The sequence below is a fragment of the Cnephaeus nilssonii genome (assembly GCF_951640355.1).
Source record: "Cnephaeus nilssonii genome assembly, chromosome: 15".
Classification (NCBI taxonomy): domain Eukaryota; kingdom Metazoa; phylum Chordata; class Mammalia; order Chiroptera; family Vespertilionidae; genus Cnephaeus; species Cnephaeus nilssonii.
The window spans coordinates 40,702,462-40,721,742 of NC_137086.1; the positions used below are offsets into that span (position 1 = coordinate 40,702,462).

Sequence of the window (19,281 nt, forward strand, 5' to 3'; positions counted from 1 at the left end):
TACGTTCAGATGTTTTAAATGGTTGGGATCAGAAAAGGTTTTAATGTATGAAAATATAATTGTATCTCAAGATACTTTAATGAAATATAAATAGAAAAACTGGAAATGTTCAGCCCAATCCTGGGGTGGTAATTACCTGTTATACTGGAGAGGCTGTTGATGTCTCTAGAAAGTCTCACTTAAATTGATGAAGCAGATGGATGGATGGATGGTAAGGGGAGTTGCTTTATCTAAGATTCTATTAAAAAACAACAACAAAGATCTGCATTAATGTAGATTGCTTTGTTACACAATAAAGCTTATTTATTTTAAAAGCTTCATCATGTTGATGACAAAAAGGCTATTTGACCTTTGGAAATAGCCACTTTCAGCTTGATTCTAGTTGGAATTTTTAAGGTGTCTTTCAATAGGTCTTAGTTATGAAGGGAACTTCATTATCTTTAACATGGAAGCTTTTGGTGGCAAACATAATTCAAAATAATGGATATTATCATAGTTTTGACATTAAGATATATTTACTTCTTGCAATTCGAATATGGATGATAATCTCATAGTGGGATTTTATTCAAACAAAATAAGATTCCTCCATGAGAGGCTTAAAAACCCCACACAAAAAAATTATGCTGTTTGCTTGAGAGATAGGATCAAAATTTCCCTTCTCATAATTTCTAATTTTTTAATCATAGTAAGAAATTATTAAGAGAAAATAAGTGGAAAAGAGGCTAGCCATTTCCAGGGGATTGGTGAATTTTGGATCTTAAAGTAAAAGGAGTAAGTTTCCATACTGAAGAAATTTTTTTCAAGTTTCTCTTTTCAATTTCAAATTACCTAAAGCAAATCAGAGTATCTTTTAACCAGTTAATGATAACTTTTTTTTTTATTCTTAGAGAAATGGGAGGTATATTACAGCTCTTTTTGTATGATTGGATAAGAATTATGGTACTTATAAGTTCCAGATTTATTAGAATTTTAAGTTTCTTATACACCTGAATTATTATGATATTAAAATTTTGCATTAGTTAATATTCAGTTGTATTTTTTCATAATTTTGAGTTACAACATCACTGTATTCTTTCTTTGTTAGATACACACAAGTCCATGTTTTTATCAGTCTTCTGAGAAAAGCCAGCTCTTACCATTGAAGACAAATCTATGGCACTGGTTGAACCCTGGAGATAGTTTTTCTTTGTTTGTTGACAAATACATTTTCCGTGTTTTCTCTACGTATTCTGAAACAGAATTGGAATGTACTTTAAGGTAAGATTGCCTGATTACCTGATGAAATGACATTATGTAATGGTATTTGTAATCTAATTCCTCAGCCATCTGCAAATGCCTCAGTAGAAACTATTCTAGTATTAAACTGTATTGGCGATATAGGAGTTACATGGTGTGTTTGTGTGTGTGTATGTGTGTGTGTGTGTGTGTGTGTGTGTGTGTGTGTGTGTATGTGTTTCTAGAAAACATTTGACTTTGGAAATTCATGCCTCAGTAGTGATTGTTCTCATATGTGGTGTCTTTTACCATTGTGCTCAGAATGTATTCTCCATCTAACAGTAACCAGGATAGTTAATTTGAAACTCACTATATTTTCTTAATCTTTTTGTTCATTTTAAAGTTTTTATTTTATTATGTTTGTTTTTGAAAGTATTACAGATATCCCCCATTTTTCTTTATTAAGATATTAATCTTTGACTTAGACTAAAGTTGTATAACTTTTCTTTCTTATAAAAATAACAGAAAATATAGAATAGGGAAACTGAGGAAATGAGGTATTATAATAAACATCTGGTGTAAAATTAAATTATAGAATACATAAACTGGACCTATAAAAGTAGAATTATTTACTTATTTCAAAAATCAGGAAAATGCTGTACATTTCTATTTTAAGCAAACTGTGTCCATTGCCTGATAACTCATTTACATTATTATATGTCACTTTTAATTTTTATGTCTATTCAAATTAGCTTGTCCCCTTGGTGTGAAAGATCAGTGTTGTGCCTTCAGTCAGATTGTGAATTTTTAAATTTTTTGGTATTGATAAAACTGAAAATAGAACCCACTTTAAGAGCACTCTATTTTTTTCAGGCTATTATGAGGAGTATTATCTTGTGTGTTATTGCTATCAAGCCAAATGGTTGAAAGAGGTAGTAAATATTTTTATATGTTTTGGTAATTATGTGCTTAATTTAGGGTAACCAAATTAATTGTGTTTTTATATTAAAAATTAAATGTTCTGGTATTAGTCTGCTCTTGTAAAATTTCCTTCAGGGTGTTGATTTCACTCTTAGCTTTTTTTCCATTTGTGATTTGGAGTTTTCAAATATTCCCATCTATATATATATAAGGGTAATATGCAAAGTGTCCCCTCGGGAGTTCGACCAGAAGACCACGAGTTCAATTGCTCGTTATGATGTGTGCTGACCACCAGGGGGCAGCACAAAATGAAGGAAGGCCCTGGTCGGCAGCTGGGGAAAGAAGGCCTGGGTGGGCAGCCAGAGGACCCAATTGGCCCTGATCGCCAGCCAGACTTAGGGACCCTACCTGTGCATGAATTTCATGCGCCGGGCCTCTATTGATGATATAATGATTTCTGATGTGCAGTAATGATTTTCATTTTGATCCTTATGACTTATGTAGTAACAATAGTTGAAAGACCATTTGCTTAAAGATAATTTAACTATAATTTCTATTTTTAATTAAAAACATTTATCACATATGCATCATTCAATATATGATTCAAAGGATATAGCCCTCCCTTTTGAGCATTTTGGCAATATTTGACTCATTTCAGAATGTTTTTTATTTCATTGGTTAAACCAGTGGTCGGCAAACCGCGGCTCGCGAGCCATATGCGACCGACACCCCCACTTCTTCTAACGCCACTTCTTCAAAATAGACTCACCCAGGCCGAAAACCGACTTCTGCGCATGGGCCACAAAGTTTCAGTCACTGTATGTGCATGCCTGCATGTGGTATTTTGTGGAAGAGCCACACTCAAGGGGCCAAAGAGCCGCATGTGGCTCGCGAGCCATGGTTTGCTGACCACTGGGTTAAACATTTAATATTTGAACAGGCAGAATAAAGATGAACCTAAAATACTGAATACTTTCTCAAAAGGGGCTATGTCCAAAAGCAACCCTAGACAGTATGTAAACAGACATCCATGGCTATGTTTCAGTAGCACTTTCTTTACAAAAACAGCAGGTTGGATTTGGACTAAGTGTTGCAGTTTGCTGATTGCTGTATTAGAGTAAAAGCTAAGTTGCTTAAAAAATGACCTCCAAATGCAGTGCTTAAACAAGAGAGGACATTTTTCTGTCACACAATTTTCCAGAGTTATAGGCTGGCTCTCCTTCATAATGTAATTCATCTTCTGTTAATGGAGCAACTCTGTCATCCTCAATATATATCTTTTAAATTAGTTTCATTGTTGGTGTTGCCATTTGGTAAGGTAAGAAGGAAATGAGGAAGAGAATCCAGGACAGTGTCTTGCACATATCATTTTCATTTACACCCCTTTTTCCCCAAATTAGGCACATACAGAGTTGCAAGGAAAGCTGAAAAATGTGGTCTCCAGCTAGGTGGACAGACATTGTTACAGATGCTTACTGGCCAGTGCCATTCCAGCTTTGCTGTCTGTTATGCCAGTAACCTCCACTTAGCCTCTGATGTTTAATGATAACCAGCTGACCTGCACAATTCTAGAATCCTGTCATCTTCATTGATACTAAGGAGCCCTGTTTTTTGGCAGCCTCCTCTACCACTAAAACTGACCTGTAGAGGCAGCCACCATTGAATTACTCAACACTGTCTCATTAGTGTGTACTTATTGCTTAGTGTTCTGGGTCCTTCCAGGGAACATAGCCATCTGGTGGATACTCTAGTCTTATGTTAGAAATCCATTTTAGCATGCCTCTTTGGGATAACATTCAATTGTCTGTGTAGTCCCACTCTTCCACCCCTAGCCCCTAGCAGCCACTGACCTGATTTCTGTCCCTGCAGCTTTACCTCTTCAGAATGTCATATAAATAGCTCATTTGCCTTAGCAAAATGTCTTTGAGATGCATGCATGTTTTGTACATATCAGCAGTTCATTCCTTTTTATTTCTGAGTAGCATTTCTATTTCCATTTTCAAATTTTCAAAAAGATAAATTTGTTGGATCATCTCTATGCATACGTAAGTGATAATGATGCAACACTTTGGGTGATCTTATCACATTTGCAGCAAGTAGGAAGTAATTGGTTCTGCTAGTATGTTCCACATGTGACCATGTGTCAGAACATTTAGCTTCAGTCAGGCTGCATGTTTGGGGAGATTTCACAAGTGGCTTTACTGGCCAGAACCCCAGTAACAGTTATAGGACTTTATTTTTTCTCCAAGGGCCTAACTAACTTAGCTAATATATTTGCAGTTTGCATTTTCTCTTTGGATTCTGGGTGGTGATCTTAACTTTTATGGACTATCTGGACAAATATTAAATAAGTAAGTAGCTCTTAAGCCTTGAGAGAGATGACTGACCCCCATCTGATAAATAGCTGTGGTTTTTAGGCCCAGGATTTGGAAAGATCAATGTGTTTTATGGTGATCCTGTGGTCAGAAGACAAAGAACATGCTCTAGTTTAAGTATTTTATTCTATTATACTACAATCTGCTTTTTTGTTCTTCTAAGTCTGAGAAAAGTAGCATAACTCATTATTTAGATGTACTTGGGAGACTTACATTTATAATAACAAATAACAGCAGTTTTAAATTTAAATGATGAATAAATGATTTTGATTTTATTTTCTAGAAATAGTCAAATGCTTGATGAAGATGATATATTGAATGAAACACCAGAATCATCCTTGGTTAATTTGCCTGATGAGACAACTGGTGCCCCACAGCTGGAAGGAAGCACAGAAATAGCGGCAACCCAGACTTCTACCACCAATAGTGTGGTGAGAAATTTAAGATCTCATCCATTTATAACCTGTCCCTTAAATTTTTTCAAGGAGAGAAAAGACAACTGAAATTAGGCACAACACTTCAACTAATAGAGATCATGAATGTCTTTGAGAAATTTGACTAATTCAGTCCATAATTGCAGATGGATTTTTTTTATGGTAGCTTTCTGCAAAGTAAAAAAATTTACAACTTTATTAAGGGAGCATGCTTATGTTTGGTAATTAATAAAATAGGTGACTTTTTAGTCTTTCGCAGGTGAATGTTCAGACATCAGTAAGCAGCAGTCCAACCCGGCCCAGAGGAAGAGAATCCTTCCAGCGTGGATGTTAACAGATCTGGGTGATCAAAACCTCCCAGCTCCAGTTACCAGTGGAAGTAGGTTTTGTTTCAAGCAAACATTAAGCAGAATTTGAAAGTTTTTCTGAACAAATGAAGAAGTGTATAACATAGCTTAACATTTTTTTAGATGTGTACATGAAGTCTAATTTAGAACACTAGCTATTATGCCATTTATCAAACATCCTGCTAATTATTTTTTGATTTAACATGTGCTAGACTTACCATATTAACAGATTTTTAAACAAACCTGTGCTGGCATGTCTTAGATAAAAGGCCAGCACAGTAAGGGCTTTATAAATTAATATAATGTTTAAAAAGTGCTAGGCACATGATGTTATGTGCTGGAGGATTTAAAGAAGAGGTGACCTCTGTCCTAGTATAGCTCACTGTCCTGGCAGATATTATAATGATTTATGTCTTATGCTGGGTATTCCCATTGGATTTAAGATTATTATAAAGGTTTCTATATTATCTTATTTAGTCAACATTTTATTTGCAACTTTTCAGTCATCTCAGGTTCAGTTTCTTTTGATTGCTTGTTTTCTTTTATATGAGTTACATTTTCCTTTTATTCCATCCTAGTGACTTTCTGTGGGAAATTGGATGTTATAAATGATGTAGAGCTTTTGATTTTATGTTCCTCCAAATAGGTATTTTTGTTCTAATAGACAATTAATTTGGCCTGGTAGGCAATTTTCTTCGAATAGGCAGTTGATGCAAGCCTTAAATTCTGTTCTCCCCTGTGTGGATAGCAGTTACAGTCTCTGCTTAGTTCTCTCAGCTTCCAGCTGCTTCTTTTTCTCTGCCTTCCAGGGCTTTCCCCAGGCCATGTAGTGAGCTAAGGATTTGGGTTGATTTTATGCATTGATTTTGGTTCTTGGTTCTCTGTGGGTTTCTTCCTTTTAGGATTTTATCCCTAGCTTTCTACCTGCTCCACAAGCCTCAAACTCTGTCCTCTGAACAGGTCAGCCAGTAAGGCTGCAGGCTTCTGCTACCTGTGAATTGGGAGATGCTCTCAGGAAAGAGCCAAAGTTCACAAATCTCACAGGTTGTAGTGAGTTTTCCAAGCTTAGATTCTTCTCTACTTTTGCCTTTTGGTCACTCTCCAGTGTCTTCAGATAGTGGCTTTTATATATTTTGTCCAAAATTTATAATGGTTTTGTTTGGGATGATTAGTTCATTCAAGCTACTCTTACATTTTACCGTGAACATTATCTTTTATAAAATAATAGCACAATTGTGTATTTATTTTAATTGATATTATTACTCTTACTGTTTTTAATATTTAGCATAGTGGTCACAGAAGTCTTCTAAAGTTTTTGATCAAGTATGTTGTGGACAGCATAATGCTAGTTTAGATTGTAGTAGGATCAGAGGAGTGATAATGCAATAATTAATAAATAATCCTATATAATAAAGAACTGATATGCTAATTAGACCAAACAGCAGAACGACCATCTGGATGACCTTCCAGACGACCGTCTGGATGACCTTCTGGACAAAGCCAGGGCTGCAACGGCTGAGCCCCTTGCATGAATTTCGTGCATCAGGCCTCTAGTACAGTAATAAACTCTGTGTTTTTGTACTCACAACTGTAAACCTACTTTTGCCCCATCCTGTATTTATTTTATTTCCAGCAATATTGCTAAATGATCTAATTAATTATAATAGTTTTTTTAGCCCCTTGGATTTTCCAGCTGTGTAATCATATTTATAGAATTATGACATTTTGGCTCTTTTTTTAAAAAAATTATGTTTATTGTTGTAATTATTACAGATATCCCTCTTTTCTCCCCATTGACTCCCTCAATTCCACACCTCTCCTCCAACTGAAGCCTTCACTGCAATTTTCTGTGTGCATGAGTTATGCATATAAGTTCTTTGGTTAATCTCTTCCCACTCCACTCCCCTTCCCTCTGAAATTCATCAGTCTGTTCCATGCTTCTATGACACTTCTGGCTCTTTTGATCTATCTACTGCTTCTTAAATTTTTCTGACCTTATTTCATGCACTAGAAACTGTAAATTTTAAATAAAAATGGGTAAAATTGGTGCCTGTTTCTTATTCTGATTTTAATAGGAATTCTGTTAGTTTTTCAGCATTTAATAGGATTGGGATTGATTCTGGTACTCTTATGTTTAGAAAGTGTGGTTTTTTTTGTTGTTGTTGTTGTTTTTTTTCCAGGAATAACTGTTGAATTCTCTGGACATTTTTTCAGTATAGACATAGTCTTGCATTTTCATGTGTTAATCTAATTAATGATATTGGTAGATTTCCTAATGTTGTACCATGCTGTGTTCCTGGAATAAGTTCAGTTTATCATAATGGCTTATTATTTTTATACTCTGTTAGATTAGATTTGCCAATATTTAGTTTAGAACATTTGTATCTATACTCACAATTATTGTTTGTATTTTTTTCCATGTATGCCAACTATGTTAGATTTTGGTGGTAGAGCTATATCAGCATTCATATAAAATGAATTAGAAGTTTTTCCACATAGGCTCAAGGACAGTTTGAGTAACAGAACTATCTGTTTCTTTTTTTTGAAATTTGATTTTAGAGAGAGGAAGGGAGAGGGAGAGAGAAAAAACAAACAAACATTGGCCTGTTGCTCCACCCATTTATGCATTCATTGGTTGACTCTTTTTTTTTTTAAGAGTTTTACATTTATTTTATTTTATATTTTATTGATTTTTTACAGAGAGGAAGAGAGAGGGATAAAGAGTTAGAAACATCGATGATAGAGAAACATCGATCAGCTGCCTCTTGCACAACCCCTACTGGGGATGTGCCCGCAACCAAGGTACATGCCCTTGACTGGAATCGAACCCGGGACCTTTCAGTCCGAAGGCCGACGCTCTATCCACTGAACCAAACCGGTTTCGGCCATTGGTTGACTCTTGTATGTGCCCTGACTAGGGATCAAATCTACAACATTGACATATAGGAATGATGCTCTGACAACTGAGCTACCCGGCCAGGGCTAAATATAGATATTTTTAAATTTAGAGTTTTATGTACATACTAGAGGCCCAGTGCATGAATTCGTGCACCAGTGGGGTCCCTTGGCCTGGCCTGCGGGATTGGGCCGAAACCGGCTCTCCGACATTCCCCAAGGGGTCCCGATTGCAGGCCAGGCTGAGGGACCTCATCAGTGCACGATTGGAGCCGGGGAGGGACGCAGGAAGTTGGCCAGCTGGGGAGGAACCACGGGAGGGCTCTAGGGTCTGTCTGGCTCATCTCACTCAGTCCCAATTGGCTGGACCCCTACCGGTCAGAGTGTCTGCCCCCTGGTGGTCAGTGCACATCATAGTGAGCAGTTGAGCAGCCTTAGCATATCATTAGTATATTATGCTTTGATTGGTTGAATGGCCAACCGGCCAACCAGACACTTAGAATATTAGGCTTTTATTATATAAGACTAGAGGCCCAGTGCATGAAATTCGTGCATGGGGGAGGGTGTCCCTCAGCTTATCCTACATCCTCTCCAATCTGGGACTGCTGGCTCCCAACTGCTCGCCTGCCTGCCTTCCTGATTGCCCCTAACTGCTTCTGCCTGCCAGCCTGATCACACCCTAACCACTCCCCTGCCAGCCTGATTGATGCCTTACTGCTCCCCTGCCAGCCTGATTGCCCCTAACTGCCCTCCCCTGCAGACCTGGTCACCCCTAACTGCCCTCCCCTCAGGTCTGGTCCCCCCCAACTGCTCTCCCCTGCAGGCCTGGGTCCCCCCCACAACTGCCCTTCCCTGCAGGCCTGGTCGCCCCCAACTTCCCTCCTTTGCCAGCCTGGTCACCCCTAACTGCCCTCCCCTGCAGGCCTGGTCCCTCCCAACTGTCCTCCCCTGCTGGCCATCTTGTGTCCACATGGGGGCAGCCATCTTGTGTGTTGGAGTGATGGTCAATTTGCATATTACTCTTTTATTAGATAGGATAGAGGCCTGGTGCATGGGTGGGGGCCAGCTGGTTTGCCCTGAAGGGTGTCCCGGATCAGGGTGAGGGTTCCCTTGGGGTATGGGGTGGCCTGGGCGAGGGGCCTGTGGTGGTTTGAAGGCTGGCCATGCCCCCTGGCGACCCAAGCGGAGGCCCTGGTATCTGGGATTTATTTCTCTTCTATAATTGAAACTTTGTAGCCTTGAGTGGAGGCCAAGGCAGGCCAGGGTGTGCAGGAAGCTTGGCCTCCTCCATTGCCAGGGAAACTCAAGCCTCCTGCTCGCTTCGTGGCTGCCGCCATTTTTGTTGGGATTTATTTATCTTCTATAATTGAAACTTTGTAGCCTTGAGTGGAGTCCAGGCTGGCCAGGGTGTGCAGGAAGCTTGGCTTCCTCCATTGCCAGGGAAACTCAAGCCTCCTGCTCGCTCCGTGGCTGCAGCCATCTTGGTTGGGTTAATTTGCATACTTGCTCCTGATTGACTGGTGGGCGCGTGGATGTAGTGGAGGTATGGTCAATTTGCATATTTCTCTTTTATTAGATAGGATTGCCACTTGCAATTTGATGCACTGCCATTTGGGCAGAAACTGTGTCTGATTTAATTTGCATTTTTTAGTTTTTAGCATAGTAAACAATACCATAGTTGGCTATTTTCCTTGGTTTGACTAATTCATAACTGTTATAGCATTTTAGCATTTGGTCATTTGTTTTACCAAGCTGTACAATTCTATTTAGTCCTATTTCTGACAATTTCTAAAATGATGTGGAATGTCTCCTAACCTAGATTTAAAACAAATATTTAAATAATTATGTAAAGTTTAGTTATTAATTTATTCCTAAGTTTCCTTTAATAAATGTATTATTTTTATGTTGGTTCAGGTGATTTTCCTGTTTAATAATATGGATAATACATATTCTATTAGTATTTTTCCTCTGAATTTAATGGAGTTGTTTTTTCAGGTTACTTGACTATCCTTTAGAATAGCTCTAAGCAAATTATAGCTCCTAAGCCAAATTCAACCCACTGCCTGTTTCTGTAAATAAAGTTTTATTGGAATACAGCCAGGCCCATCTATGTTTTTATTCTCTATGGTTGCTTTCACACTACAAAGGCAGAGTTAGATAGTTGTGACAGATGCTATATGGGCCACAGAACTTAAAATATTCACTTTCTGACTTTTTACAGAAAAAATTTGCTAACCCTTACATTACCACATTAGAATAGTGACTATGGATTGCCTTACATACCTATATCCAGGCTCTCGAGGGAATCTTTGGACAAATTCTGTTTATGTTCACAAGTCATGCAGTTAGCATATTGAGGCACAGTTCTAGGTACTGGAGAACTGTGGACAAGGGGGAAACAGTGGACAAGGCACATATAGTCTCTGTCCTCATGAAGCTATCATTTAAGTGTAGAGGAAATAGACAACTAACCATGAAGACTTTCCTCTTAAAATATGTAAATCTTCTTTCTGATGAGATAATTCATGAATTTGTTAACAAAATATTATACTGACATAAGTTTCCTAGTTATAGTGAATCGAGAAGTATAACATGGGATATAATGTCCATTGTTAGTGAGATTTACTTTCTTCTGTGGTGAAATTTGCAGAGGTCACTCTCCATTTTGTATTATTTTGGGCTCTTAATCTGTAAGGTAACCTAAGTTGAATTCCTCACTGTGGCTGTTGGGGCTCAATAAATATATATAAAATTCATGTCAGATTTTTTTGTTAGAGAAATTCAATGCTAAAATAAAAAAAATATGATAGCTAACATATATCAGGTACTCTCCTAGTTTACCTCATTTACTCCTTTTAATAACACCATGAGCTATCTACCTAATAAAAGAGTAACATGCTAATTGACCGTACCTTTGCGACACCCACCAGCCAATCAGGAGTGAGTATGCAAATTAACCCAACAAGATGGCGGGTTAATTTGCATATGCAGGTGCCGAGCGGCTGGGGTGAGGCGATGACGGGTTAATTTGAATATGCAGGTGTTCTGCACCGCCCCAGCCGCTCCGGGCCTCTGGACAGCGTGGGAAGGCAGAAAGGCGGCTCCGGGCCAGAGTGGAAAGGCGACTCTGGCCAGAGCGAAGGCAGTGCCGGCAGCCAGGGGAAGGAAAGCCCATTCTTGCACGAATCTTTGTGCATCAGGCTTCTAGTTTATTATAATTTCCTTTTTCCAAATGATGAAAGCTTTGTTCAGAGAGGTGAGGTGAAATAGTTAAGGATGGAGTCTGCCCTCATTAGCATCTTACTCTTGCTAACTCCAGGGCTGGAGCTCTTGGCTATTGTTTGCTTAATACTTTTTGAGATTTGCAAATAAGTGTTTTCAAGTTGACATTACCATAATGGAACTTTAATTTTACTAGCTTCTTCATCCTTTTTCTTTCTTTCTTTGTTGTTATTTTGTTTTTTGTGTTTTTTGGGGGGCATTGAATATTGACATTGGAAGTTATAGGAGATAATTTTCTCCTCCTTTTTCTTTGTGTGTTTAAGATAATGTAAACCGGAAAAGTGGAAGAGAAGGAGTCTGCAAAAATAAAACCCAAGAAAACATAACACAGCAAGGAAGAAAGAGATTGATTTCACCAGGAAGCTCAGAAAGTACATCAGCAGAGCAAGACACAGGAAAAAAGTGCAGAAATGCTGATCAGGAAGAGTCTATCATTTCATCCAAGGTGATTAAAAAAAATAATTATCTCATTGTTTTCTTAATCAAGTGTTCTGTATAGCAATTAATTATATGTTGTATACAGCAAGGAAAAAACAAAATTGCTTCTTACTAATGAGTTTATGAAGTTTATAAAAAGAAAAACTAGCTCTTATTTTGCTGGCTTTAATATAGTATTTGCATTGTAGAAAACAAAGTTATTTAGAAATTTTCAGACTGGCGAAAAGTTAAAGACCACCTGACTGTGGTTATAATTGGAACCTCCATTATTAAAAACTGGCTTCTTATTATTATATTAGTTATTCTCAAATGGCATGTAATCACCTTTTTCTTTACTTTTTTTGTTTGTTAATCCTCACCCGAGGATATTTTTCAGTTGATTTTTAGAGAGAATGGAAGGGAAAGGAAGAAACAGAGAGAGAAAGGTTGGTGTGAGAGAGACGCACCAATTGGTTGCCTCCCACACATGCCCTGACCAGGACCCAGGATTGAGCCTGAAACTGAGGTACATGCCCTTGACCAGAATCTAACCCAGGACCATTCAGTCCGAGGGCCAACACTCTATTCACTGAGCCAAACCGGCTTAGGGCAAACCACCTTTTTCTTGATGAGTATTCAGAGAACAACTAATGGTCTAATTCTTAATAGCCTGTTGCAGGATTACTTCTGGGCTAACTTCCAGTATTTATAAATCTTCTCTTTCAGTTTTTGCTAACTTACTAAAATAGTTTGGATGACTTATGCATTCTTTAGCACTGAGTACTTAAAGAAAATTAGGCCTATATTGGATGCATATAACAGGAGAGAAGAAGAAAAAAATGATATCCCTGGAGCAGAAAGGTCAGATATTCTTCCTCTTGGTGGAGGGGTGGCTTCAGATACGGTTTTCATGATCCTGTAGACCTATGGCTGAGCTCTGTGGCCCTCATCTTTTTAGTCTCAATGAGAGCCAAAGGATACGATTGGTTTTAGGATAGTGTGCACTGAAGTGATTTGAAAGGCCAGTAGCCTTCCCAAGGGTCGGGTTTTTTATAATACTCTCATTCCTGCCTCGTCTCCACCAGAGCAGATCCAACTTCCTACTGGATCCTTCTTCCAGCTAGAGAGGTGGGGTCTAATAACTATAGACCGAACCCCTTGCTTGCTTTTGGAGTCAAGTTTAAGAAATGAAAACCAAGTGTTTTCTGACTCAGTGTATTGCCCGTAAAAGCTTATAAGGTAAAACTTATTTGCTTTGAGACCTAACATGCTCTACTAACTGAACATATTATTATGACTGCCTTTATTTTCCAAGAAAAGAAGTTTATTTTTTCAGAATAAAATCTATAGTATACATGTTTTACTATGTTATTTCAACCCATCAGTTTGATGATCACAAGTACAACTTACACAAACACCTTTTTAACTTATAGATTTTAGAGAGGAGCAGTAAACAGGGCCAAAATATTTAAGGTATTTGTGAGATTTTGATGACATCAAAGTAGTATTCATCAAAATGAATGAGCTCTACTTGGCCAATTTCTTTTCCTTATCTTAGGGTTTCTGAGGGAGATTCAGCTCTCATGGCACAGGAGAAACAGGGCTCAAGGTTTCATTACCTTTTCATAACCTTTTATGCAGGGCTTTCTGATAAAGCTGGGTCAGAGATGAGGACTTAGACTGAGACCCAAGATGAACTTTCTAAGCCCCACCCTCCATCCCCACCCAGTTTCACTCTTAACACTGGCTTGCAGCTGGTCCTGAAGGGATGTCTGCAGTGCAGAAGCAGGTGAGAGGGAAAGTTACAAAAGAGTGAAAACAGGAGGTGGGGGCTGCCTGTTTATACTATAATAGCATGAGATTTCAATCACTTCAGTGCACACTATCCTAAATTATGTGGGGCTAAGAACAGTTTGGCCAGGCCTGCAGAGTAGACTTGGGTCAGTTCACTTGGGAAGAATCAGTCACATTTTCCTGGGAAAGAGAGAAAAAGGAGGAAGAGAGAAGGGGCAGAAATCACCTTACCCCACTGGGGCCTACTCCTGAGATTCTGATTCAGTTGGTCTGTGTGGCCTGCACATCAGTATTATTTTAAATAAACATTTTCAATTTTAATGTGCACACAAGGTTGAGAGCTACTGATGTACCGTCATTAAACACCTTGGAGGTAACTGGGCCCAAGAGCACATTGCTAGAGACCAAGGGCCTCAAACATAGGTCTTTTCATTTTGGGTACAATGGATTTCTCTACCGTACATATGAGATTGTCTGCAAGAGTTTTGTGGCTCTATAACTTCTGATAATGCAGAGAATTGCTCTGAAATAGTTCATTTTTCATCAGTTTCCTTATGTCACCCCTTACCAGTTATGTAATTATCTAATTGGGGAGTGAAATGAGGGTGCTTGAATTCATGAACTTTAACAGAAATAATGGTATGTCCTATACACAGTTTAATTAGGACTGGGTTGTAAATGACAGATAGAAGCCTAACTGGGTTGTAAATGACAGATGGAATCAACATAAGCAAAATAAAGTGTATCAGCTGTCTATTGTTGGGAAACAAGCTATCCCAGCACTTAGTTACTTAGCACAACAATGATTTATTATCTCTTATAATTCTGTGGGTTGGTTCAGCTCAGCTAGGCAATTCTTTTATGACACAATTTTAGTGTCAGCTTGACTGCATTCAGCTGGGAGCTCAGCTTAGGCTAGAGCATCCATGGTGGCTTCACTCTCAGGAATGGTGCCCCAGCAAGGATTGATGGAATGGCTGGGGGCTGGCTGGGCCTCCTCCTTCCACTTAACTATTAAGTAGTCTAAACTGAGAATCTGTGCCTGACAGAGTGAAAGAAGAAGCTTTCAGGTCTCTGAAGGCCTAGAACTGGAACTGGTACATGATCATTCTGCAGCAATCTTTTGGTCAGAAGAAGTTACCACTTAGATTCAGGGGAAGGGGATTAGACTCCACTTGTCCAGTGGAATGATTTATATAGAAGGTATGGGCAGGATTATTGGCAGCCATCTTTGATGACTGTATCCCACACAAAGATATAGGAATAATTCAATTTCCAGAATGGAAAGAAAAACAGCAGGAACTATAGATCATAGGGACCAGCCAGAGACTTGATCAAATCAGGTTGGTCTATGGTTTTCTTATTTTTGCTTCTTGAATTATTCTTTACTGCTATTGACAGACTTTTTTCACATGGTCTAAAACATGGTCACAGGTAGCTTTAGGCTCATGTTATCTAGTTTTTTAAATTAAGAGAAAAAAACACACACACAAGTGTGTCTTGTCTCTGTGGTTGCTTTAGTGTTAAATTATAGGAACTTGGATAATGGAATCTCCATTTTGACCATTCATAGTGGTCAGAAAGATGAGGCAGTATTACCCCTTTCTCAGTCATTTGATAATGAATGGAGGAAAGAGGTCTAGGAAGAAATGAATGATGTACATTATACTTTTTAAAAATACTATAGTTAGATTTGGATAAATTCAGAGAGCAGGAAAACAACTGGTAGTTTTCTTAGGTTGGTTGAGATCAACCTAACAAATAAGGAGGCTGGAAATGGTTGGGAACATTGGGGTACACCTTGGGCAGGGGCAGGAAAGACTAAGTTAACCTCTTTTGAAGGAGGTATTTGAGTTAGGTGTTGAAAGATGGCTGGCCTGTTAGCAAGTTGGTTTGGTAAGGAGGAGTAATGTCAGTGAAAGGCATAGTTGCTGAGCAGAGGTGCAGACGCAGGAAATGTGTGGTCCATGGATGTCTATCTACACTGCAGTGTCTTGTGTGTGTGTGCATGGATGTGTGTGTAGATATGCATGGGCAAGAGCAGAGGAGGAAGCTACAGAACAAACCAGGGTGAAAGCCAGATTCAGTAAGAAATCAGGACTGTATTTTATGGTTTCAGATACTTTTTGAAGTGTTTTGAGTGAGAGTTATGTGGTTAGGAGCGTGTAGCAGTGATATGTAAGATGGAGGCGGGACCTGCCTAAGAACCTGCCACAGGCGGCCACAGGGAATGAAAGCCTGGACTGGAATGGTGCCATTGGGACCAGAGAGAAGTAGAGAAATGAGAGAGACATTTTGAAGATAGAATGAACAAACTTGATGACTAACAGAATATCGAGGAAGAGATTGAAAATGTTCTTAACAAATATGGCAATTGGGGAAGAGATGGGGAGGACTTTCTTGGTTTGAGGCAGGGATGATAAATCTGTGAAAGCTGCCTAGTAGAAATGAAAGTCTGTCTCATAAGAGAGAGAGAAAAAATCAGAGCTAAAGTGTTCTGTTATGCCATACTATTTGGGAGCAACTTGCAAATACACCTGTATTTCATTCAGAGCAAATGGACTATATGTGGAAGTGGATGCTTTGGTGATAAGAGCCATTTCCAGATATACTTCCTGCTCTGTCCTGTCTGTGCAGCTTCCCTCTGTGATAATAATTGCTGAAACAAATAAGCTGGCTGTTAAGTATCTCATTTCTCTACAGATAGATGCGTGCTGTGGAGTCTTAACTCATTTTTCTTTAGGGAAATGGCAGAGGAGATAAAGACTATAATGCTTACTTACACAGCTATTTCTTAGGAAAGGCTATATTCCCCAGAGCTCCTAAGTATTGGTTTATTAAATCAAGGGATCTTATACCCTTTACTCCTGATTGGTCATTTGGGTTAGTACCATTTATAGCATAGTTCTGGTCAGTCCCATAGAAACATCTTTTCATTTATCATTCATCCATTCATGCACTCAATAAGCATTCATTAATAGTAGTAATATAGTGGGCATTAATTATGCTATTAACAATAACAAATGAAAACAAAAAACTACAACCATTTAGTGAGCTCTTATTCTGGGCTAGACCCAGCACTAAGATATTATTTCATTTAATTTTTAGAAAATCCTGGAAAGTAGGTTGATTATATATCTGGTTTTTAGATTATGAGACCTGAGGTTCTGAGAGTTTAAATCAACTTGTTTAAAGTCAAAGGTTAAGAAATGGCAAAGCTGATATTCAAAATCCTTTTTTTTTTTACTTCAAAGATTAATCTAATAATCATTATACTAAGCAGTTATGTGCAAGGCAGTGTACAAGAATTTGGGATTAAAAGATGAATAAGATGGACTTAATAAGGGATCCTAGGGACATGATTTGAATTATAAAATAATGTGACCACATACTGATTTTTATGGGGGCTTTGAGGGGGACTACCCATGCCAGCTGGAGGATTCCTAGGGAAGGGTTCCTAAAAGAAATGATGGAGCTGAATCTTAACAGAAGAGCAGTAGGTACAGCCCAGGTGTAGAAGAGGTAGAGGTAGGAGTCCATCGCAGGTAGATGGGGCAGCAGGTATATGAGCAGGGGGGATACAAATGATATGCTTGGAGTTCTTAGTGCAAAGTAGGTGGCAGTGTGAGATGAGGGTGAAGTCAGAAGTGGGAAGCCCTTGAGATGTTTTCAGCCACAGAGATAATCCTGGCAGCTCTGCAGAGGAGAGATTGGAAGATAGGGGGAAGAGGGAGGAGATTAGGGAATTATGTAACACAGTCAAGAAATGAAGAGAATGGGACCAAGGGCAGTAACTTTAAGGATGAAGCAAAGACATTGGATTAGAGTAATGTTTAGGAAGCAGAACTGTAGGACTTGTTGCTTGGATCTGGGGAAAGTGGAGGAAAGGAGGGAAAGACACACTTCCAAGGTTCCGGCTGGAATGAATGGATAAGTTATGTTGGCATAGCTATGGTTCAGAATACAGAGGGAGGGTTTCAATTTTGACATTTTGAGTTTAAGGTGCATTGGATATTGAAGAAGAAATGTCTAGCTAGTGATTGAATAAATATATGAGTTTGAAGCTCAAGAGTGAACGTGAGGCTAGAGTTTAGGATTTTTTAGTCTCTAGCATGTGGGTGCTAATGGGATGGATGTAGGACTTTTAAAGCAACTTATGAGCACAGACATTCTTTCCAAGAGCAGCTTGGAAACAATGATGAATTACCTCATTGAACTAGTATTAGGAGGAAGTTTTTTATTCTGTCCCTTATAGTACATGAAAACTTCAGATGGTGGAGGAATGGGAAGGGCAAGTTAATGAACTATTTTAATAGCCTTAATAATGCATTCCAGCTGCCTCCAAGCACCAAGGTCACCTTCCATGAGCTCCATGCTCCTCCATCCCTGAGGTCTCTAGCATGTATTTTTACAGTGTAGGGGATCCGTCCTCTCTATAATGAATCTCTAGCCTCCCATACTTCATTCTTCATATTTTCATCCAATCTAAATAAGCGATGTGGCTATTTTATAAAATATGGAACTTTCTGCCTTTCCCCTACTTCTTCCAAGTACAGAGCACCTTGCATTTTTCCTGTTCCCTCAGTTGCTAGTTCACTTGCTCTGGCTCATGAGCTTTGTAATTGGCACAGTGCAAATTTATGTCTCAGCAAACTTACAAATTACTGCATGTAATGGATTTTGGGGATCATTTATAAATAATTGAAACCATGATTGTTAAATTCTTGAATGCCAAGGGTCTACTGGATATCAATATTTCATGGAGTTCCATAAAGAACATTATGAGTTCTAGCTTCTGTGACTCTTAAAATGGTATATTTGAGAACCCCCTGACCCATAGAATTGATATCTGTGACTTTATAATTTCTTTCTTTTTTAGAATAAATTAATGTGTTAAACATATTTCTTGTAAAGATATTTAAAAATAAAACAAATCCTTCCTTATAGTTCATGGAAGTAGAGGGAGTTGAAATATGATGCCAAACATTTCATGCCTTATATTTTGTTTCATTTTCTTTTATTTGTTTTTTATTTTTATATGGCAAAGTAATACATGCTTGTTGTGAAAAAACAACACCACCAACACAGAGTATTCAGAAGCATGTAGAATAAAACATATATATCTTGAATTGTCTTATCCTTCAGTCCCATTATCTTACAAATATTTTGATTTGTATCCTAAACCTTTTCATTTAGATTTATACAAGTAAGTACACACATAGCTATATAGGGCTTTAAAAAAAAAGCTGACTGGGATCATGGTACTATGTATATTGTTATTGTTTAATTAAAAAAAAAAAAAGCCCTGGCCTGGTAGCTTAGTTGGTTAGAGTATCATCCCCATGTGCCAAGATTTCAGGTTCGATCCCCAGTCAGGGCACATATAAGAATCAACCAGTGAAGGCATAAATAAGTGGAACAATAAGTTGTTGTCTCTCTCTCTTTTCTCCATCTCCCCTCTCTCTTTTTTTTCTCTCTCTCTATAAAATAATACACACACACACACACACACACACACACACACACACACACACATATACACATACACACTGAGTGGCCAGATTATTATGATCTCTGAACACATAATAATCTGGCCACTCA

At 38.4% G+C, this 19,281-nt stretch overlaps 1 protein-coding gene across 2 annotated transcripts in view; it reads left to right on the forward strand.

Moving 5' to 3' along the window:
- Positions 1-19,281, forward strand: part of APLF (aprataxin and PNKP like factor) — a 66,855-nt gene that overhangs the window by 27,711 nt on the left and 19,863 nt on the right. For both annotated transcript variants that reach the window (XM_079792803.1, XM_079792804.1), the window contains exons 3-6: positions 1,085-1,257; positions 4,795-4,942; positions 5,195-5,324; positions 11,733-11,914. In XM_079792803.1, the coding sequence (XP_079648929.1) occupies positions 1,085-1,257; positions 4,795-4,942; positions 5,195-5,324; positions 11,733-11,914 (633 nt within the window). The remainder of the gene's footprint in view (positions 1-1,084; positions 1,258-4,794; positions 4,943-5,194; positions 5,325-11,732; positions 11,915-19,281) is intronic.